Below are 21,456 nucleotides of genomic sequence, written 5' to 3'. Positions count from 1 at the left end.
GTTGAGGCATGCCCCAGTCCTGCAAAGCACTACAGGCCCCAGAGCCTGACTCCTGCCCATACTCCTGACACTTGGTATGTGTAGGGGTTCAGTGTCAGCGTTGGTCCTGCAGGTTTTCTATTGTTCGCTTGTGCTCCTTTGTTAGTGAGAGAGGTTGGGGGTTGGCATAGGATGCGCTTGTTCATTTGTGTTTGGCTGTGATGGTCTTTGGTTTCTTGTGTGAGTGGAGTGGGTGGGTGTTTTGTTTAGGTTAGCCATATTGATTTGTATGCTGGTGGTGGGTTTTTGTCATGGTCTTGTTGGGCTGTGTAGGTGATGAAGGGGAACCATATTGGGGTGAAGGTGTCTTCTTCCGTTTGTCCCCGTGTCAGTTTCAGCTTACTGGTTACCGGGTAGTTTTTCTAGTAGGGCTGTTTCCCATGCTACTTGATACCATTGATCCATGTTTACTATGACAGGTCTTTCCAGTGTCTGGTTATGATATTTCTGGTTGCTGACAGTAGGTGGGTTATGAGTTCTTTGTGTTCTGCGTGGGCGTTGTTGTCTTGGGAGATGTTTAATAAGACCAGTTCTGGGGTGATTTCTAGCACTTGCTTAGTTATCTTACAGATTTCTCGTATGGTTGTTGTCCAGAATGATTGGATTTGGGGGCATTCCCACCACATGTGGAGATATGTGCCTGTGGAGGTGCACCCTCTCCAGCATTTCGATGAGGTTCCTGGGCGCATTAGTGCTAGTTTTCTTGGAGTTAAGTACCATCTGTAGGTAAGTTTCAGGGAGAGTTCTCTTCTTTTCATTGATATGGATTTAAAGGGGGGTTTAGACCACATTCTGGTCCATTGGGTGGGGTTTATTTCATATTCTATGTCATCCTCCCATTGTTTTTTGATTGCGTCTAGGGGATTCGTGGGACTTTTGAGTAGTATTTTGTATATTGCAGATACCAGTCCTTTGTTGTGTCCCTTTGTCGGTAGGAGGAGGTTTTCAAAGGCTGTCGGGGGTCTAGTTGCTGCTGATTTTATTGCTGGGTTGTTTAGGAGAGCCTGTACAGTGGTGCCTCGCTAGACGAATTTAATTCGTTCCACGGGTCTATTCTTATAACGAAAAATTCGTCTAGTGAATCCCATAGGAATGCATTGATTATTATTGTTATTTTTTGCCCATAGGAATGCATTAATTGAATTTCAATGCATTCCTATGGGAAACCGCGATTCACTAGACGAATTTTTCGTAAAATGAATTTGTCTAGTGAGGCAACCTCCGCTAGAAAAATCCTTTCTTTAAGCGAAAATTTCGTCTTACAGGGCGTTCGTTAAGCGAGGCACCACTGTATTTGTTTTTGTGCTAGCCAGGGTATTTGGGTGTCTTCTAGTTTGTCCTGTATTTCTTGTGTTGACAGGGGTTTGTTGTTTTTATAGAAGTCTGATAAGTGGTATAGGCCTTTGGTTTTCCAGATTTTTATTTGGAGGTTTTGTGCTGCGTGGTGGAATAGTGGGTGGTAGGCCAGGGGAATTAGTGGGGACGGGGTTGGGGATAGTTTGCCTATTTCTGATTTCCATGTTTTGAACATGGTTTGTGTGTACCTGTTGAGCGTTGTGGGGATTTTTCTTAGCTTGTTTGGGAGGAATGGGTATGCTGTGGTGCTGATATTTTCGATTATCTCCCTCTCAAGGTGTATCCATTGTTTTGTCTCATCTTCTAGTATATATGGTATTATATGGCGTATTTGGTTGGCACTGTAATATGCTTGTATGTTGGGGATTCCCCAACCTCCTTCAGAGGTGGGGAGGTGCAGGTATTTGGTGCTCATTCTTGGTTTTTTTGTGTGAGAAGATAAATGAGTGTAGTTTTTGCTGCCATTTGTGAAGTTGGGTTGGGGGGAATCCAGATTGGGAGGGTTTGGAATAGGTAGGTTAGTTTCGGGAGGGTGTTCATCTTGATCATGGCTATTTTGTCTGAGAGGGTGAAGTTCATTTTGCTCCATCTCTTTAGGTCTTTGTTTATCTGCTGCCACAGGGGCTTGTAATTTTGGAGGTATAACTTGTTGAGGTTTTTGGTTATTTGTACCCCTAGATATCTAAACTTGGTGTGGCAGAGTTTTATCTTGGTGATGTTAGTGAGTTTTCTTTGAATGTGTTTGTGGGGGGGGGGGTTGAAGCACATGGCTTCTGATTTTGTGAAGTTTACTCGTAGGCCCGACACCGTTGTGAATGTGTTGAGTCCCTCAAAGAATCCTGGGCACTGTAGTTTACTCCTTGTGGAGTTGCAATTGCCAGAGACACTTGAAAGACTACAGAGTTCTTTGAGGGAAAGGATGATCTTCAGACGTGCTTTAAAGGTGTGGGTACACAGGCAGAGGGCTATGCCATACAGCTTGAACACAGTCATTTTGGTACAAAAGAGTTAATCAAGGCAGGAAATCTCAGGTCCGAGGGCAAATGTGGCCCTCCAGGCCTTGCTATGTGGTCCTCAGGACTCTCCCCAGACCACACCACCTCCCACAAGCCTCACTTTACCTGAGTGCAGTTGTCTGGCTAGAATGTGCCATTGAACTGTGGCAATGCGCCATTACTCACCCAGAAGAAGGCTGGAGAAGGGTGTGTGTATGTGTGTGTGTGTAAACCTCTGGCCTTCGTATGGCTGGAAATGTCACTTGCACGTCGATGGCCCGTCACCCGCGTGGAGTAAATAAGACACAAGGACACATGATTTTAGGTTAATGGGTAAATAAAGGCCACAACTTTATTGGTTATAGCATGTGAGTGGCATTGGCTTAGGCACTGGACGGGAACGCAACACATGACTCCACCTGACTGGTGTGGAGACACTTAAAGGTTAACGAGCAGTGGGAGGAGCTTGTTGATGCAAATACAACTGGAAGCTTCCCCTGACATCACCGGGGGTCGTGCCATGGCCCTAACCCCAGTAGGGCATTGGACAGGATCCACCACCGCCAGATCCCCTTAACGGGATACCCCTAGGAGGTAGGTGATGGCCTTAACCTGACCTCCGACACACAACACAGATACATCACATATTGAACAATCCAATGCCTAACCGCCACCTGAGCCCGAGAGGCTCTACTGTACATTTTCTCACCTGGCCCCACTTAGCACTGGCATGAGCTGTCCCCATAATGTTGCCCCAATGCAGCCCTTGCATTGACAAGGTTTCCCCGCCATTGGGGTAAATGAAAGTAAACGTGCCAGGTATATATTTGTTTCCCTACAGTTCCTTTTTCTCAAGTGGAGGCGCACTTGGGAAGTTATTAGATGTTTCTTTGAAGGTTGAGATGCCTCCTTCCTTCCACAGTTAGTGTGTTTTACAGTGCAGCATGACAGCATGCTGCTGACAGAGAAAGAGAAAAATCAGAAATGGTTTTTATTGAAAATTAATTGTACAATTTCTCGTTCTTTCTCTAATAACACTGGCTTACACTTTCTGAACCGGGTGTGGGGAAAATGAACCAACACTACCATCTGCTGGTAGGATAAGTCACTTACGGACCCATTGTTAAAACCGTGTTTATGGAAGACAATCTTACTCGGCTCCGAGTGATCGCCAAAGAAATATATATATATTTACACATTCACCATGATCTGTTATCTCACTTTTGCAATTGCTTGGTTTATTTTTTTTTTCATGCAGAGAGAGCTTTGAATTTTATCCTTGCATTGAAAAGTTCACAGGGTGGTATTCCTTTATTTTAAAAAAAGAAAAAGTTCAGAAGAAGAGGTGCATCTGAGAAAGTGGACTCCGGTCCATGAAAGCTTATGCCATAAAATTATTGCTCATATTCAGGGTCCTACAAGAACTAATTGTTGCTCATTTTGTTGCTTTTAATGAACTGCTCATTTGGATGATATATATTTGATGATGATGATTTATATTTTCTGATGCTCCGAGTACGTTAGAAGGAGAACAGGATATAGAAATAAATAAACTGAGGTTTTCTGTTTTTGCTGCAATAGACGAACATCGCTGAAAATTCCCCCACAGATATTGAGCACTACAAATCATAGAATCACAGAATTCTCAGCTTCACCACCCAGACCTGGGAATTGGATTGCAGCTTGCTTGGGGCAGATCTGACTGAAAAAGCGGGCTTCACTCTGGTTCGCCCCATGTATTTTAAGAAATAATTTTACAATTTGAAATTTCAAGGTGTCATATTTACAACAACATATTTCTTTACAATTTTGTACGATGTAGGTAGAAATACAGATACATAAAAGAACACAAATTTGTCACTGCATCTTTCTGTTTGTTTGCTTAAAGAACACAGATTTCCGGGGGGGGGGGGGCTGAGTAATTTATTTATTTTTTTCTGAAAAGGGAGTGGTAGGCCAAATAAGTTTGGAATGTAAATGTTTCACTTTTTATCAAAACTCAGTGTGTAGGCACGGTGCCCAAATGTAACCACTTCTTTCTAAAGGGAAACTTTCTCTAGTCCTTCCATAGACAACAAGACATTCCAAACTGGCAAACTGATGTAGCTATAGATATAATGCAGAAAGATAGATATCCAACTTCTGCTAATGTGGACACATGCAAATGTTTGTAATACAGTACAGTGGAACCTTGGTTCCCGAACACCCACGTTGCCGAACGTTTGAGTTCTCGAACGCCGAAAACCCGGAAGTAAATGCTTCCATTTTCGAACGTTCCTCAGAACTCAAACGTCTAACACAGCTTCCACTGAGTGCAAGAAGCTCTTGCAACCAAACAGAAGCCACGTCTCGGTTGTTGAATGTTTCAGAAGTCGGTCTTCCAGAATGGATTACGTTTGACAAGTGAGGCATCACTGTACTGTACATTAAATTCTTTTCTGTATGTATGTATGACGAAGAATTCTGTGCAACTCAATACTTGGCATGTTCTGAATTTATCCCACACAGTTTCTCCCTTTTCTTATTCAAGATCCTCTATGCTCTGAGGACTAAGATGTCTATTTCAATCCTCCTGTGGTCACTGGGTGCCTTTGACTCCCAGGGTTCTGCTCACATTGCAGACCGTCAGTGGAAGGAAACAGCCAGAGAACAATCTTAGAGAGTGCTAGGCAACATAATGTAGCAGGTGCTACAGCAGATCTCAACCTATAATTTGGAAAGCTCCCAAAGCAACTGCTGCAGTTCTTTAATGCAAATGCAAGCCATGACTAGCAGAGTTCTTAAGATATTGTGTTTTCCCCAATCTATACCTTGCCTATGAGAAGATTTGTTACTTGATGCTAACAAGTTTGGGAGAGTTATTTTCCTTTGTTTGCTTTTAATAAGATGATCCCGGTTTAGTTGACTTCAATGGAATTACAGGAAGATCTGCCCATCAAATGATCAATCCATTTCTTGAACAGATTTAGCCCCCCAAAAGCCTGCAAAGATCAAGAGATTGGACACCCTTCTTTTGATCACAGGGTTTGATGGTTCAGTGGGGAAGAGATTTTTGCTATGTTTGCAATAGACTGGCTTTCTTTCTCATGTTAGCTGCTACTCATTCTTTCCTGCAGGAGAGTGTTTTCTTCACACCCCTCCGAAATGAGGACAACTAGAGTGCGTAGCCTAGTGTATGCTGCAGAGTCTTCTATGACTCCTGTCTGCCAAACAGGGAGGCATTATTCAAAAGTAGAAAAATCAAAGAAGAAGAAACCACCTAGAGTAGGGAACTAAAGTGCACTTCTTTGATTTCTATGTTGTTTTGCAAAGAATAATCAAGCACCTTCGCTACCCCTTTGTGGGGTCTGGCTGTACTGAAGCTCTAACACAGCTGGAGCTTTCTGACACAGAAAATTTATTTGCCCTAGTTCCCATAACGTACCATGCTTGGACTCACAGCATTTCTGACAAGAGACAAGACCAAAAAAGACGCTGAGCAGAAAAACTTGTGAGGTGCAGGAGGAAACAGCAACATGGGTACCTAATGGCCTAATTGCAGTCACAGTGCTGTCTATTGCTGGGGAAACAACTTTACTCAGTGACACAACCCTGGTACGCATCCCTATTACAAAACCCTATTACAAAATATCATCATAAAACATGTTCTCCGTTTGGCATGAGTCAAATGCCATGGTCCAGCTGATTCCACTTCATGCCATATTCTTAGGTTTGTTGGATGAGAACAGCTTCAGCACCTCTCCTGGTTATAATTGTTTTAATTATAGTGCATTCCCCCTACTGCCTTGAAAACTGCAATTGATGTGTATGTATATATGCTGGATGAGTCAGTCTGCTTAGCACAGTGGTATCAGATGGCACTTGTTTATACAAGTGCTTTTTAATTTGGTTTTTTTGCTTAGCTCACATCTCTGTTGCAAAACCAGCTGCATTCAAACACAGAACGAGAGAGAGAGAGAGAGAGAGAGAGAGAGAGAGAGAGAGAGAGAGAGAGAGAGAGAGAGAATGAGGCAGACAATGCAATTCAGCAAGCTGACAGGGTAGGAGAAGAGGGGAACTATGGAGCTTGTTCGAAACCTGAGCGGGCTTTAAGAATCTCCAAGCAAAAATGCTGGATGGCTGATGTAAGTTTATGGGGGATTTGATATTCTGCCACTTGCTAGATAATGCTAGATAACTAATGCTAGATAACTGGCTGGGCCATCTGCCTTTGGAGAGGCGTAAGATGGCAGTGAACCCATCATTTGCTTTTTTTGCTGGAAATATATATTGAACACTGAAATCTGGACATTTTGCTTATGTTTTAATGAGCCAAGATGATACTTCAAGCTCTATTTCGCCCCCCCCCCACTGGTTTGGGAAATTATTGCTTAAAAAAAAATCCAGAGTCTATGGAGCTTTTTGTCTTGTCATCAGGCAGGCTTCTATTTTTCTTCCATTCTTTTCCTTGTTGCCTCATTTGAGGACCCTTAGCCAACAGTTGCAGGATAAAATACTCAGAGCTGAAGTTGATTGCATGGAAATAAATGCCAGTCCGTAAGTGAACATTGCTCTCCAGAGGGAGAGTGCATTGAAACTAAGAGCAAATAAAGAGGGGATATAATCTGAGATTTTATGGGGGAGGGGGCATTTCCTCCAGAAATGTTGTGTGCATAGCAGAATTTAAATGCATGGACAAGCATTGCCCCTGTAAAATTCAGGTTATAAGAAATACACAACGGCAAAGAGGATCTTGTCTGGTTACCGACTTAAGAGAGTGTTTCAGCTGTAGAACAAACTACAAGCGAGCGCTCCTTTGCTAGAAGCATTTAAACAGAAGCTGGGAGACCAGCTGTCAGGGATTCATCTTTAGCCATTGATCCTTGCAGTGGGGAGGAGTTGGTCAGGAAGACCTCTAAAATTCCTTCCAACTCTAGGATCAAATGCTAGGATTCTGTGCACCTCACAAATACGCATGAATCCAGCTCTTGAACAAAAACGTAACAGTCCAGTCATGATTATTATTATTTGATTATATTTTATTAAGTTTCAACGTTTTTAACATATACAGTTAAAACACAATTTCATATTTTCTCTTGTTTTTGTCAACTTCCCACCCCTTTCCCCACGGAGTTGTTGTTTCTCTCCTTCTGCTGCACCCTATCTTCAAATCATAACCACAATATTGTAATCTAATTACTTCTGTTGCTCATAGCTCAAATCCTGCTTGCGCGTCCACCATTTCCTGCAGTAAATAGTCCGACAAAGGCATCCATTCTTCCATAAAACACGCATTAGATTCTCTAAATTTTGCTGTTCATTTTGCCAGTTCTGCATAGTCCATTATTTTACTTATCCATGAGGATTAAATAGGAAACATGTAATATAAAATAGTATACAGTACTGATCCAGATATCTAATAAAGGGGCAGACCGGCTGGAGGGCAATCTTTACAATTGGCATGAATGACATATATGACCAGCACAGGGCAGGTGCTGTGGCTAGGGCGCACTGCAGGCCCAGCGCTGCTCGTGGGGCTAGTCTGTGCCAGTTGTGTCCTTCTCGGCTGCCCTCTGGCAGCTTTGGGGGGGGGGATGCAGCAGCTCAGCGCTCTGAGAGCCCAGCCCCAGGCCACACTGCTTTGGGGGAGTGGCATGACAGGCTCTGGGGCATCTGGACTTGTGTATCACCTTGGGCTTAGGCATGCCACCCTTAAAGGTAAGTGCTACTGGGGGCATCCTGCCCTCTCGCCCCCTAGCTTTGCTACTGTGCCACATACTCTTCCTGCCCACTAACCCCTGTCATCTATTCAGCTCCTGACATCTCCTCCTCCTCCCAGTCTTCTCCCTTTTTCTCCCTCTGACCGCTCATCGTTGTCCCACTACCAATCCTCTGGCTCTTAGCCTTCTTCCCCTGGGGGCTACCCAACTGCTGCCTCTCACCATTCGTGCGTCCAGCCAGTAAATGGCATTAGGGACATAGCTGTCAAGTTCCAGATTGGAAAATAAGGGATCAGCAGCGGCGCGGCACCGGAAGTCACTTCTGCACATGTCCAGACATGCGCAGAAGCGATTTCCGGTGCTGGCTCTGTCCGATTTCCGGTGCCCAGACATGGGCAGAGCGGCACCGGAAATCGGTTCTGCGCATGTCCAGACATGTGCAGAAGCGACTTCTGGTGCCGGGCTGCCCATGTCTGCATGTCTGGGCACCAGAAAATGCTTCTGTGCATGCCCAGGCATGCGCAGAGGCGATTTTTGGCAGCACTCGGCAATCCCAGGGGATTTACGGGATATTTTTCAATTCGGGATAACAGCAGGAAACAGATTTAAATACAGGGGTTTCCCGCTGTTGTAAAAATAAGTTCCCTTAAAGGGAGATCAGCCTCATAAGGAGGGCGAGGGTGAGGCAAGGCATGGCCGCAGTCACGACAGCTCCGAGGCGTTGCTGCATATCAGCATAATATTTCAACCATGTCGTGGGTTCAAGCCCCACCTTGGGAAAAAATTCCTGCATTGCAGGGGGTTGGACTAGATGACCCTTGTGGTCCCTTCCGACTACAATTCTATGATTCTATTGATATATTACCATAGCATATGCATTATTCTGCTTTCTTGAATTGTCCTAGGCATAGCAGCCAACTCCTAGAGGCCTAGGTGCCTCCCCCCCCCAATTACTGGTAAATACCGTATTTGAAAGAGTCATCCCCCCCCATGGAGGGGGAAAGCGCTGGTTATGGTCTGTAAAATAGGTTATTTTTTTTTTGCTTCTAGGGGGGGCAGCTTCCCCTGCCTACCCCCCCCCCCGGGTACGCCTATGCCTCCAGCACCATAATTCAAAAGCATCAATTCTTCGGCGATCAGCCTTCTTTATGGTCCAGCTCTCACTTCCATACATCACTACTGGGAAAACCATAGCTTTAACTATACGGACCTTTGTCAGCAAGGTGATGTCTCTGCTTTTTAAGATGCTGTCTAGGTTTGTCAATGCTTTTCTCCCAAGAAGCAGGCGTCTTTTAATTTCGTGACTGAATTTAATTTTAATTTTAATTTTGTCCCTGAATTTAAGAATATGTAAATGCAAGTATTATTGGTAAGCGGTTGGGTGTGAGGAGGCATTAACATGAAATCCTGTCTATCCTGTTTACTATGTAACTTGTTAATTTAACAAAGTTCTTAGTTTGCCTTTTCCGGGGTAGCCTGGTCATTCCTTTGAGATAGAAATCACTTTAACCCTTCAGACAATGAGAAAGTTCCTTCACCCCCCTTCTCTCCTTGCAGAGAAACACCTGGTCAGAGAGAGTCAAAATGGTGTCAGTCAGGCCTGTCTTCCTGTGCTGCTTCAGACATGTGCCTGTACATTCATGTACATGTTTATGAACAATTATAATATATATAACCTTAAAATTCTTACAACACCGCGAAAAACGGGAGACTTGACAGCTATGATTAGGGATGAATAAATAATTCTTTGTAACGTTTTCTGTTGCTTTGAATTTCCATGCAAATAAGGAACTATCTCATGCTGAATCAGCTATGTTCTGTTTCCTCTCACCGTGTGCCCCCAAAATCTGCTCTAGGGCGTCCCCCCAACCCTGCAGAAGTGATCTGAGAGCATGCGGGGGGGGGCTGGAGAGGGAGCTCCTTTGAGCACACAGAAGTCTGTTGCGCCAGTAAAGCTGCATCATTGGATATAACAAAAACTGAAATAATGGGCTAATGCTGCCAATTTCTTCAAAAGTCCGGACGGTTGAAACTCAGATCTTGACCTTTCTGTATTCATTTAAACTAACACACCAGCAGTATAACATACAGAAATTAGAGAGATACTGTAAGTGTTATCAGTACTCACATTCTTCTGCCCTCTCCTAATTGTCATCCCTAATTACTAGGTATCACCTGTGAACCAACCTTTTGTATATAAGTGTGCTCCAAACACAGGATTTTTGCTTAGTCAATACATGCTCAAACTAAGAAAACTCTGAATATAAGAAATGTAAGTATTTCTTTATATGTACATATATTTTAGAAATTGTACTACTGTATTAGTCTAAATAATAATTAGAATTTATATCACCAGTGAATATGTAAATGTATCAAAGCCGCATGAGAGAACCTTTTGAAATAAGAACTTGAGCATTGTGGCCTAAGCCAAGATAAGTGGTTTCATACGAATTGTAAGTATATCATTGACACTTTGTTCGACCTGCTGCCACTTTGCTGACCGCTACATAGCCTCAAAGACCATAAAGACTGGTTTGCCTTTCGGTATTTATTTGTATATGCTACCTGCTTGACGTTTGGTTTTGGCTTCTGTGTCAGCGTTTGTATATGGTTCTCTTATTGTTTTCTTTTTGTACTAATAATACTTGATTGAAACTTGATTGAATCTTGTGCCCTTGCGTGCTGCTTGTATTGTATTGCATCATTGGATATGGCCCAATGAAAAACATCATCGCCATAGCATCTACAACATGGGAAGGCAAACTAAGGCCCAGGGGCCGAATCCGGCCCAATCGCCTTCTAATTCCAGCCTGCGGATGGTCCAGGAATCAGCGTGTTTTTACATGAGTAGAATGTTTCCTTTTATTTAAAATGCACCACAGGATTATTTGTGGGACATAGGAATTCGTTCTTTTTTTTTACAAAATATAGTCCGGCCCCCCCACAAGGTCTGAGGGACAGTGGAACGGCCCTCTGCTGAAAAGGTTTGCTGACCCCTGGTCTACAAGCATAGCTTGGTCACCAAAAGAGCTCGGATGCAAATAATAATGTTCAGGCAGAACCTGCACAACCAAAGAAACCATTTTTTAACAAACTTCTTTTCAAATGGATATAGCCAGGAGGGAGGGTAAATAGTGAGGGTATTTCTGAGTTGTGTCAGAGGAAGAGAATGTGGGGCACTGTTTCAGGAGGGGGAGGGAGGAAACAAGCAACCAACAAAGCTGAAGAGAACTGCACTTCTTTGTGGAGATATGATTTCTCTATTCTCCATGGGAGTGTGGGAAAAAGTGGTTTCACAATATATAATTATGTGTGAATTAGATATTAGATAGGCAGTCAAAAACCTGGGAATCTTACACGTCTCATGGATTAAAGGAGAGCATTCATCGGTGTACACAACCTAAGAATATAAGTGGTTTACTAACACTCTGCAGTTGCTGCCGTGTAGTATTTTTATCAACATGCTAGAGTAACACTAATGGGATGATAACAAAATGCAAAAATAATGATAGTATGGTACATTAATTACAGGTAGGTAGCCGTGTTGGTCTGACGTACTCGAAACAAAATAAAAAAAAATCCTTCCAGTAGCACCTTGGAGACCAACTAAGTTTTTCCTTGGTATGAGCTTTCGTGTGCATGCACACTTCTTCATACCAAGGAAAAACTTACCGTAGTTGGTCTGTAAGGTGCTACTGAAAGTACATTAATTGCCATTGATGTGACTTAAGGGAATGAAATGTCAGCATGGTGGGGAAAAAGAGACAGGGCAGGTGCAGACTTAATTCCAGAAGCTGTAAGTTTTCTTATGTGTAGTGCATGTCTGAAGCTGCCAGTAAGCCTCACTGTGTTCAGTTGGCCTTACTTCCAAGTCAGCGTGCACAGGACTGCAGCATGACAGGGCAATCCTACACTTCCTTTCCTGTGAGCATCTTGTATATAAATATTTTTACAAATAAAGATAAAATGAAACTAGTTGCAAACAAGTGGCTTTGCAAATGGCAACTTCGCTTGAGGCATTTGGGCTCTGGAATGCATTTTGCCACCTCATAAAATCTCCATTCTAAGACACTTATTTGTTTTTGGTGCCCCACCCAGGCTTCTTAACCATGCATCCCTGGCCATCTCTTCTACTGCTGAGTAATTTGTTCTCTGATAAGATTGCTCCTATCCATTGCAAGCATTTTCCTGGGTTTGGAAGATTCCACTTACCGGTAGGTGAGAATGCCTCTGCTCTGCTTCCAGACATTCAAGTCCTACCCATTTGCATATCTCCTTTCTCACATGTTGTTGTTTAGTCTTCATGACCCCATGGACCAGAGCACTCCAGGCATTCCTGTCTTCCACTGCCTCCCGCAGTTTGGTCAGACTCATGTTAGTAGCTTCTATGACACTGATCTTTCCCAACATCAGAATCTTTTCCAGGGAGTCTTCTCTTCTCATGAGGTGGTCAAAGTATTGGAGCCTCAGCTTCAGGATTTGTCCTTCCAGTGAGCACTCAGGGCTGATTTCCTGAAGAATGGATAGGTTTGATCTTCTTGCAGCTCACATACCATAGATTCGTTTTAATTTCCAAACTGCACATACTGGAGCCTTTGGTTTAAGGGCGTGTGAAAGAAGCAGAGATCTTGAATGGGTGTGGGTGAGTGGGGAGATTGGAGCCAATCTCTTCAGGTTGGTTAGAACCATACTAACAACCAAGATGACCCCTGAGGCAAAGATTCCAGTTCTGTCCTATTAGCTGGTTCTTCCAGCTCCTCTAGCTTGATCTCCTGTTTTTCTCTCCACCCTGCTCTTCTGTGGAGCTCCCTCCTTCCCTAGGCTCTTACTTTCTGTTCCAGTTTGGGATGCAGCATTCCTAGCACCACTTCTCTGTTGACAAATAACTTACTCTCCCCTCAGAAAATACCTGAAAGGGGCTAGGCCTGCTCAAGGGTCCTTTTCTGCAGGTCACTCTGCTCCATGACTGGCTCTCCGGATGGTAAGTGCTTACTTCTGACCATCTTTTCCAATTCCACAGACTCACTTTCATTGTTGTTTAGTCATAACTCTTCATGACCCCATGGACCAGAGCACACCAGGCACTGCTGTCTTCCATTGCCTTCCGCAGTTTGCTCAGACTCATGTTCGTAGCTTCGAGAACACTGTCCAACCATCTCATCCTCTGTCGTCCCCTTCTCCTTGTGCCCTCAATCTTTCCCAGCATCAGGGTCTTTTCCAGGGAGTCTTCTCTTCTCATGAGGTGGCCAAAGTATTGGAGCCTCAGCTTCAGAATCTGTCCTTCCAGTGAGCACTCAGGGCTGATTTCCTTCAGAATGGATAGGTTTGATCTTCTTGCAGACTCTCAAGAGTCTCTTCCAGCACCGTAATTCAAAAGCATCAATTCCTTGGCGATCAACAAACAAACAAGAAGTGTTGACAAGCTGGTCCTAGACCAAATGTCACCTCAGGCAAGGAAAGGCTTCGACACCTTTCTTCAATGTTTCAACTTTTGAAGAGCCTTTTGAAAAATGTATCTGCTTTCCAGTTCATGACTGGGATGCATGATTTGCAGACATGATTTATTATATATATATATATATATATATATATATATATATATATATATATATATATATATATATATATATATGGCTAGGATCAGATTAACTGTTTGTATTATTTGTTTCAACGATTGACTAGATATTTAAGTAGATAGCCTACACAGCATATGTGCCCCCCCCCCGGAAGTCTGGCACCCCAGGGAAATTTAGGGTCAATTGGTCCTAAAACCAGCCCTGCATGCCTGCCACCCATTCACTCAAATACAACAGCATGGACCCATGAGAATCTCCCCCCACCCCTGCCTTCATGTGCCCTTGTCCTGTGCTGCAGCTTTGGAGTCTTGGTGCAACATATGGTATGGCTCTTTTGGTGACACAGTGGGGAATCAGTGACAAGTCACAGTGGAACGTTTGTAAAAAGCAGGTTGAAATATATGCTCTGTGCTCAGGTTTGCAGCTAAACAAACAAGTGTGCAAACTGCTGGATCAGCTACTCTGTTTGTTGATGTTGTGGGTCAGTACAAAGAATTGATTGCAAATAGAGAGGACTGTATCGGGGCTTGATTTCCAAGAACAAACTGTATATCTTGTTACATATATATGTATATCTCCCCTTTGGGAGAGGGGCAGACTCTCTAGAGTCAGTAAAGAGCTAGAATTTGAACAAAGTCATAAATTCACAAAGTAAGCAAAGTTTGGTTAATTGAAACTAAGCCAAGTGCCATTGTTGCATCCAGTTTAGGATCATGAGCCCAGACAGCTTCACTTAGCTAGCCAGGGATAAGCCAAGCCGATGACAAAAGGCATTGATAGCCCATGTAAGTAACCACCCAGTAACAATAGCATGTGTATTTGTGTTTAGCAGGTGTTGAGGCTGCCTCATCTTGCCCAGGAGAAGCCCCACTGAACTCAGTGGGATTTACTTTTGAGAACACAAGGTTATGATTGTGTATACACCATACATTTCAAGCACATGACTCCCCCCCCCAAAAAAAAGTTTGTTTAGGGTGATGGGAATTATAGCTATGTGAGGGGTAAACTACAGTTCCCATTATTTTTTTTTCTCTGTGTGTGATTTAAATCCTTTAACTATGCGTTAAATATATGGTACGTATACAGCCTATCAGTAATATTTAAACTTTTAGTGCACCTTTAGACCAAACATTAATCTGGGGACCCATTTTTTTCTCTTTTTTAAATATTTAAAACCACCAACTTTAATGCTGTGTATCTTCTGTGTTTTGCACTTAGGATGCAACGAAACGAAACCCAGCATTTTCAGCAATGGCCATGAATTCACAAATGCGTCCCATTCTGACTCTTTTCATCCTTGCAGTTTTCCTCTCCATCCTATTCTACACCTCAAGACTATCAGATGAAAACATCCCAAGGAGATTCAACCAGTCAGCCACCTCGTTCTTAGCAGAAACTTGCAAGGCTATTACTGAAGGAAAGAAGCACTTCTCACCCCGAAAGATGCTGAAGACATCCTTTGGGGAACCCAACTGCAGTGTTTACGTGACCCAAAGCCATTACATTACCAGACCCCTCTCTGCAGAAGAAGCTGCCTTTCCTTTAGCCTACGTGATAACTGTGCACAAAGAGTTTGATACTTTTGAGAGGCTCTTTAGGGCCATATATATGCCCCAAAATGTCTACTGTGTCCACGTGGACAAGAAGGCCACCCGTGCGTTCAAGAGAAAGGTGGAGCAATTGCTAGGCTGTTTCCCCAATGCTTTCCTTGCTTCAAAATTGGAGCTGGTGGTTTATGCTGGGATATCTAGGCTCCAGGCTGATCTGAACTGCATAAAAGATCTTGTAAAATCCAAAGTGCCCTGGAAATACCTTCTCAACGCTTGTGGGCAAGATTTCCCCTTGAGAACCAACAAGGAGATAGTTCGGTACCTGAAAGGGTTCAAAGGGCATAACATCACTCCAGGGGTGTTGCCTCCACATCATATTCTCAAGAGGACAAAATACATCTGGCGAGAACAGGTTTATAGCATCTTTTCCTTCATGCTGGGGACTTTTTTGTGGAAATCGCCACCTCCGCACAACCTGACCATATATTTCGGCTCTGCTTACATTGCACTTTCAAGGGAATTTGCAGACTTCATCCTCAACGACCGGAGGTCTCTTGATCTCCTTGAATGGTCTAAAGATACCTACAGTCCAGATGAACATTTCTGGGTGACACTCAACAGGCTGCCAGGTATGCTCCGTTTCCTTCAAAAAGTTGTTCTGTTGATAATAATGATGGTAATAATAATAATAATCACCTTGCGATGGCAAGAGTTTATGGGGTTCCAGGCACTCACCCAGGGTCTGTGGTCCTTTGGAGAATTGAGACATGACGGAGACTGTCATAGCTTTAAGATTTACACCTACAGCCTGCATGGAGGGAGTCCCAATCTTACTGCATGGTCATTTCAAGAGGGATTCGTTCCCTACAGCAGTGCAACCAGCCTTCAGACAGCCTGCCCCAAATGGATGCCAGTCCATCTTTCTCCAGCAACCCTTGCTCAAAGCTCGTTTTTCCTATCATGCCCAGTTACCCTGGCAACCTTCCAAACCCCTGTCTCTGTTCACACCTCAGGGCATGATGGGGTGGTTGGAGGACAGTTCTTTTGCATTGCCCTCAATGGTTCTGTATTGTTTCTTAATGGCCCTAGCTTGGCCAGGTTGTTTTGCATAGGCTAGCCCAGGAATTCCTTTGCAGTTTGCATTTCTCCCTTCCCATCCGAAATCATCAAAATCCTACAATTCGTAAATTCCTAGGGTTTGGGGGGTTCCCCACACCCAGCCTATAACAATATTAACCGAATTTTCAAGCCAATCTTCCAGTGATGCAAAGGAGGGATGGGGAAACTATGGCCATTCACTCTACAGCTCCCATCAGCGGGTTGAGGGGCTTGGCTCTTCAGAGAGGTGGGCTGCCTTTGCCATCCTGGCTCCATCCTGAGGCTTTGAACTTCAGTTCCCATCAGCCCCAGTCAACATGACATGCCTTAGATCAGAAATGTTGTGAGAGCCCTCCAGTTGTCACTGGGATACAGCTCCCATAACCCTTGACCTTAGGCCATACTGGCTGAGGCTGATGGGAGTTGGAGTTGGGGGTTCAACAGCATCTAGAAGGTTTCCCATCTCAAGCTTAGATGTAAAAAGATGACTGGTGGCTCTTTTTCTCCTTTTCAACTTTTAAAAGAGGCTCACAGTGGCACTAGCGCTCCTATGCCTAGTCTTTCCATTTGCACTTCCTAAAAGGGCTTCAGCACAATGCAACACAACATGCCATTGTTTTTGCTCTGGTTGCACTCCAGATGAGTATGGCAAGAGGGGAAGCCACTAGCTAGACTTCCAGGACTGCCTCAGGAGTGACTTTCTGCAAAGACTCAGATCCCTTCTGTGGACCCCCCCCCCCCCGTTGGCCCAGAGAGCGGGCAGTTTCTGATCTACCTTGCTGCCCTCTGGAACTAGACTTGAGGGTGGGGATGGAGAGGTATGAGCCCTCAGTTAAGAGCTTGGACAGAGATATAGACTGTGAACACACCATACATTTAAAGCAGATTTAAAGCCCTTGACTCACCCACAATTAATCCTGGGAGCTGTAGTTAACTCCTTACAGAGCTACAATTCCCAGAACCCTTGCCAAACTACAATTCCCAGGGTTCTTGGGGGCAGTCATGAGCTTTAAATGTATGGTGTGTACACAGCCAAAGATTAACACTCCAGTAGTCGATGTTTGATGTGATGGGTGGGAATTGAAACTGCCATTATTTTTAGTTGGTCTGAAATTGTATCCAGTCACTCCTGCCTTCAACATGGAAGAACCTAAGTGGCTTACAGAGCACATAGTTCTACATAAATACCTAATGCCTCCCCCCCCCAAATATTTTTGGTAAGATCTGTGCATTTTATTTCTCAAACAAAGTTTCAAAAATGGATGTGTCCTTGACATATATAGTGTGAAACTGTTCTATAATCAAACCTTCCTGGAAAACTATGTAGATTCCAACTAGAGTTTGTTCTAGTTCATTTAACCATGCGATATGAAGTCATTTCTCCACCGCATGGTCCTCCAGAACCAAATGCAAATCAAATACAAGCATCTGGAACGACGACTGGAATACCTCTGCTATCTGAGAGAGGGCAGTCTAGGATAACATTTGAAAACTGAAGAAGTGTGCATGCACATGAAAGCTCGTACCAATGACAAACTTAGTTGGTCTCTAAGGTGCTGCTACTGGAAGGAATTTTTTTTTATTTGAAAACTGGTTTGCCTTCAGAGGGAAGAACTTGAGATGAAGTTGATTAGGCAGAGCTGGCAGCAAAAGAGCAACCCTTCCACACGTCTGCGCAAAGCATCCTTCTCTCTCCCCATAGTGGAAACACATTACGTAACATTGTGTTGTGTGTTCCCACCCCGTGCCACATTATTGGCTGCTGCAGAGTTCTGTGATTCTATGAAAGTGGAGCTAAATATCTGGCAGCAGTGGAGATACCATAGAACCCACTGTCCTTGCAGAAGCTCCTAGCTGGAGCCCTTAGCATCGCCAGTTAAAGGTACCATGTATCAGATGATAGGAAAGGTGTCTGTCTGAGACCTTGGTGAGCCAATGTTAGTCAAGACTTGGTGCAAGTTAAGTCATGGAGGATAGGGTGTTCAATGGCCACTTGCCATGGTGGCATTGCTCTGCCTCCAGGAATGGAGGCAGTATGCCTTTGAGCATCAGTTGCGACCCCTTGTGAATAGCACAAAATACACACTGAGGCAGGGAAGCTTGTGGAGGAATCACTGAAGTCCTTGGGGAATGTGTGTGTGATGTTTGCCTGAAAGTTCAGGAAATCTGGCTGCATCTGCACCTTCTATTAATATAGAGAGAACTAGAAATGCCAAAGGAGGAACAAGGAAGAAGAACCAGGAGCCAACAACTTCGCTCTCTTTGCCGGTAAGAGGAGGTGGTTTTCATTCAGGGGATAGGAATGAGGATGAAGCTTATCAAAAGAGACTGGAACCACAGTATTACAATGCATTACAGTCATCGTCATCATCATCACAGCAGCTTTCCCTGCAGCCCGTATCATGCTTAACTTCTACAATCTAGGGAAATTCAATAGATGGAGAAGAGACAGATATTAGGATGGTAAGAGGGAAGGGCTTATGTTGTTTGTTTATGGAGCATTCAGTCTGATTTGTTTGTGCAAAGTTTGCAGGGAGGTCACCAGCTGTTTATTGAGGATTCAGTCTGATTTGTTGGCAAGGCGGTTATGGGATGCCACTTCAAGAAGTTGTTATCCCACACTTTCCACCAGGGCATTTTCCTGTCGCTTTCTTAACCACGAACAGTCCACGGGGCAGGGGGAGAGAGAAAGAGGGTTTGCTGTTCAGGAGACCTAATCTACTTTAACTGGGCAACCTAAATTTACAGGTACTGTATGCGTTTTCATCCCACCTACAAAACAGTGACAGTCTGGAAGTGACCCTAGAGAAGGAATTGTGGGCTCAGGCTGTTAAGAGGTGTGGAACAGAAGAAAATGAGGCATGGGAATTAAGAGATTGTGTAAAGTTGTGAAGAAACAGGGATGGGGTGTGTGAGAATGTGCAGCAACTCACTCTCTCCAACGTAGCTATTAGAGATACAGCCTGGAGTTGTACTAAATTGAAAACTGAAGCAACAACTTTGAAACAACAATTGATTAGAAAAGGAAGAAAAGCAAACGGGAATTTGGGAAATGTTTATTGACTATGCATCCTGATGTGTTTGCAGAGAGATTAGATGAAGCTGGCTATTTAATAAGCATTCACCCTGATTTGTGTTGCATCAAAGCACACTTTCCAGTGCATTCCCCCCCCCTCTCTCTCTCTCTCTCTGTGTGTGTGTGTGTGTGTGTGTGTGAAGTCCAATCTTTTCAGGAACTGGGTTGTTACACAAGACCTCCAACTGACTGTAATGATGCAACCTGGATTTCTAAGTATGTGATTGATTCCCAACTGAAAGTAGTGATATCTGGAAGCGCCCTTTGTAAAGTAAAAGGGATAGCAATGAAAGGTGTTGTCTGGTTGAAGTTTCATGGAATAGAGGAATAGACAAGTATAAAGGTCGCATATGCCTTTTGAGGGATTTTTAGGTGGAGTAAACCTAATGGTTGAATTCAATGTCATTTCTGCTTGCCTGATGGAACCATCTCCCCTCTCCTCCTCCCTGTTCGAAGGGGGTCACCCAGCCCCCCTAGAGCCAATCTGGGGAGCTTAGGGGTGCTGGGGAGAAGAGGAGAAACCCTGTTGCACTAGCAGGACTTGTTGCATTGGCTTCCACTCATTTCATTTTTATTTGTATGCCGCCTTTCCACAGTTAAAAACAATGCTCAAGGCGGCTTACAACATGACAAGATTTACCGGTACACAATTACAAAAGTCACAAACAACAAATAAACCACAACAAAAATGCACAACCAAATGGAAAACAATTTCCACATAAATCAAAATCTAAAACTAAGAATACAGCATTAATATCACAGTTTAAAATGACATAGGTAAAAAAATAACAGCAATTAAAACAAAAAACAAAACAAAACGGAGCCCTCTTTGCCCAGCGGCGGCAGCAGCGGCAGCAGTCTTTTACAGAGCCCATCAGGCCCCACCCTGGGCCAGGTGGTGAGTGGCAGGACTGGGGCCCTCAGGCGCAGAGCAGGGGAGTCCTCCTCTACCTCAACTATTTAGTTGGATCCAACTCAACAGCCCATTCCTGATTTGATAACTGATTGCAACATGGTGGCATCCTCAGCTGACGGTACATCGCCACCACTCTTATCGGAGTTATGTGGCTCTTTGTACAACCTTTGGACATTACAGATACCATCTTCGTCACGCTTCCTTACGTTTGCAAAATCCAAAATGCCACCCATAGCTTCTTCCCTTATCGCACTCGGTAATCGACATTTCCTCTCTGATTTGGAGAGGGTGTTTTCATGTCTTTCGTAATCTACCTCCAGGTAACATATAGGGGTGTCCCATTAAAACAGGACTCACTGCATTTTTCTCCTCATATGGAGCAAGCACAGCTTCTCTTCTTGCCCCACCCCCGGCCGGACTCCAAATGCATTGGGCAGAAGAACCATGTCAGTAGAAGTGTCTGTCTTGCCATGTGGAGTCACTAATGTCTTTGGACCTGATTGGAAAGTATTGTGGGCACTACCCCTCTCCGCCTTGTCATTCTGCACATGCAAAGAAAGCAAACACACTTTTTGGCTTTTCCATGGCCCTGGGTAAAAGTCAAACCCAGCAGAATAAAAATGGATCCTCTTGGTTTTACATACCTCCCCCAAACTACCATCAGATTAAAGCTTACATTGGTAGACTGCAGAGTAAAAAGAGAAACAGATCCAGTGCCTGCCAGCATGACAACACCACTGAGACAAGGCACAGGTCCTCATGGATCTCCTGGATTCTCACCTAGGATAACAATAAAGTCAACAACAAATAACAGAATACAACTGTGGACACAGACATGGCCTGTTATCGGATGATGACTTTGAAGAGATCCCTTGTAAAAATTATTCCGATCCATAAGTGAGTAGGATGGCTGGCTAGCTAGCTCACTTGGTAGAGCATGAGACTCTTAATCTCAGGGTTGTGGGTTTGGGTCCCATGTTGGGCAAAAGAGTTCTGCATTGCAGGGGGCTGGACCAGAGGACCCTTGTGGTCCCTTCCAACTCTACAGTTCTATGAATCTATAAGGATCTATTAAGCAGATCCAAGTTTTTGCACCATGGCAGCACTGGAAAGAGATCAGTGGTGGAGGAAGGGGGTGCAGTGTGTGTGTG

The 21,456-nt window shown here is 44.0% G+C and overlaps 1 protein-coding gene across 1 annotated transcript; it reads left to right on the top strand.

The window, feature by feature from the left end:
• The first annotated feature begins 14,922 nt into the window (after window positions 1-14,922).
• Window positions 14,923-16,985, top strand: LOC118090174 (N-acetyllactosaminide beta-1,6-N-acetylglucosaminyl-transferase-like). Its single transcript, XM_060278235.1, has 2 exons — window positions 14,923-15,891; window positions 16,953-16,985. The coding sequence occupies exons 1-2, from the start codon at window positions 14,923-14,925 to the stop codon at window positions 16,983-16,985; spliced, it is 1,002 nt and encodes a 333-aa protein (XP_060134218.1).
• The last annotated feature ends 4,471 nt before the right edge of the window (window positions 16,986-21,456 follow it).

Source organism: Zootoca vivipara, chromosome 8 (genome assembly GCF_963506605.1).
Source record: "Zootoca vivipara chromosome 8, rZooViv1.1, whole genome shotgun sequence".
NCBI lineage: Eukaryota > Metazoa > Chordata > Lepidosauria > Squamata > Lacertidae > Zootoca > Zootoca vivipara.
The sequence above is the reverse complement of the archived record's forward strand: the minus strand, read 5'-3'. Positions and strand labels throughout refer to the sequence as shown.

Excerpts from the sequence above, each read along its gene's own strand:
- LOC118090174 (XM_060278235.1), top strand. The coding sequence starts at position 14,923 with ATGAATTCACAAATGCGTCCCATTCTGACTCTTTTCATCCTTGCAGTT. Across the intron at positions 15,892-16,952 it reads TTCTGTTGATAATAATGATG|ATGAGTATGGCAAGAGGGGA; the intron begins GTAATAATAATA and ends GTTGCACTCCAG.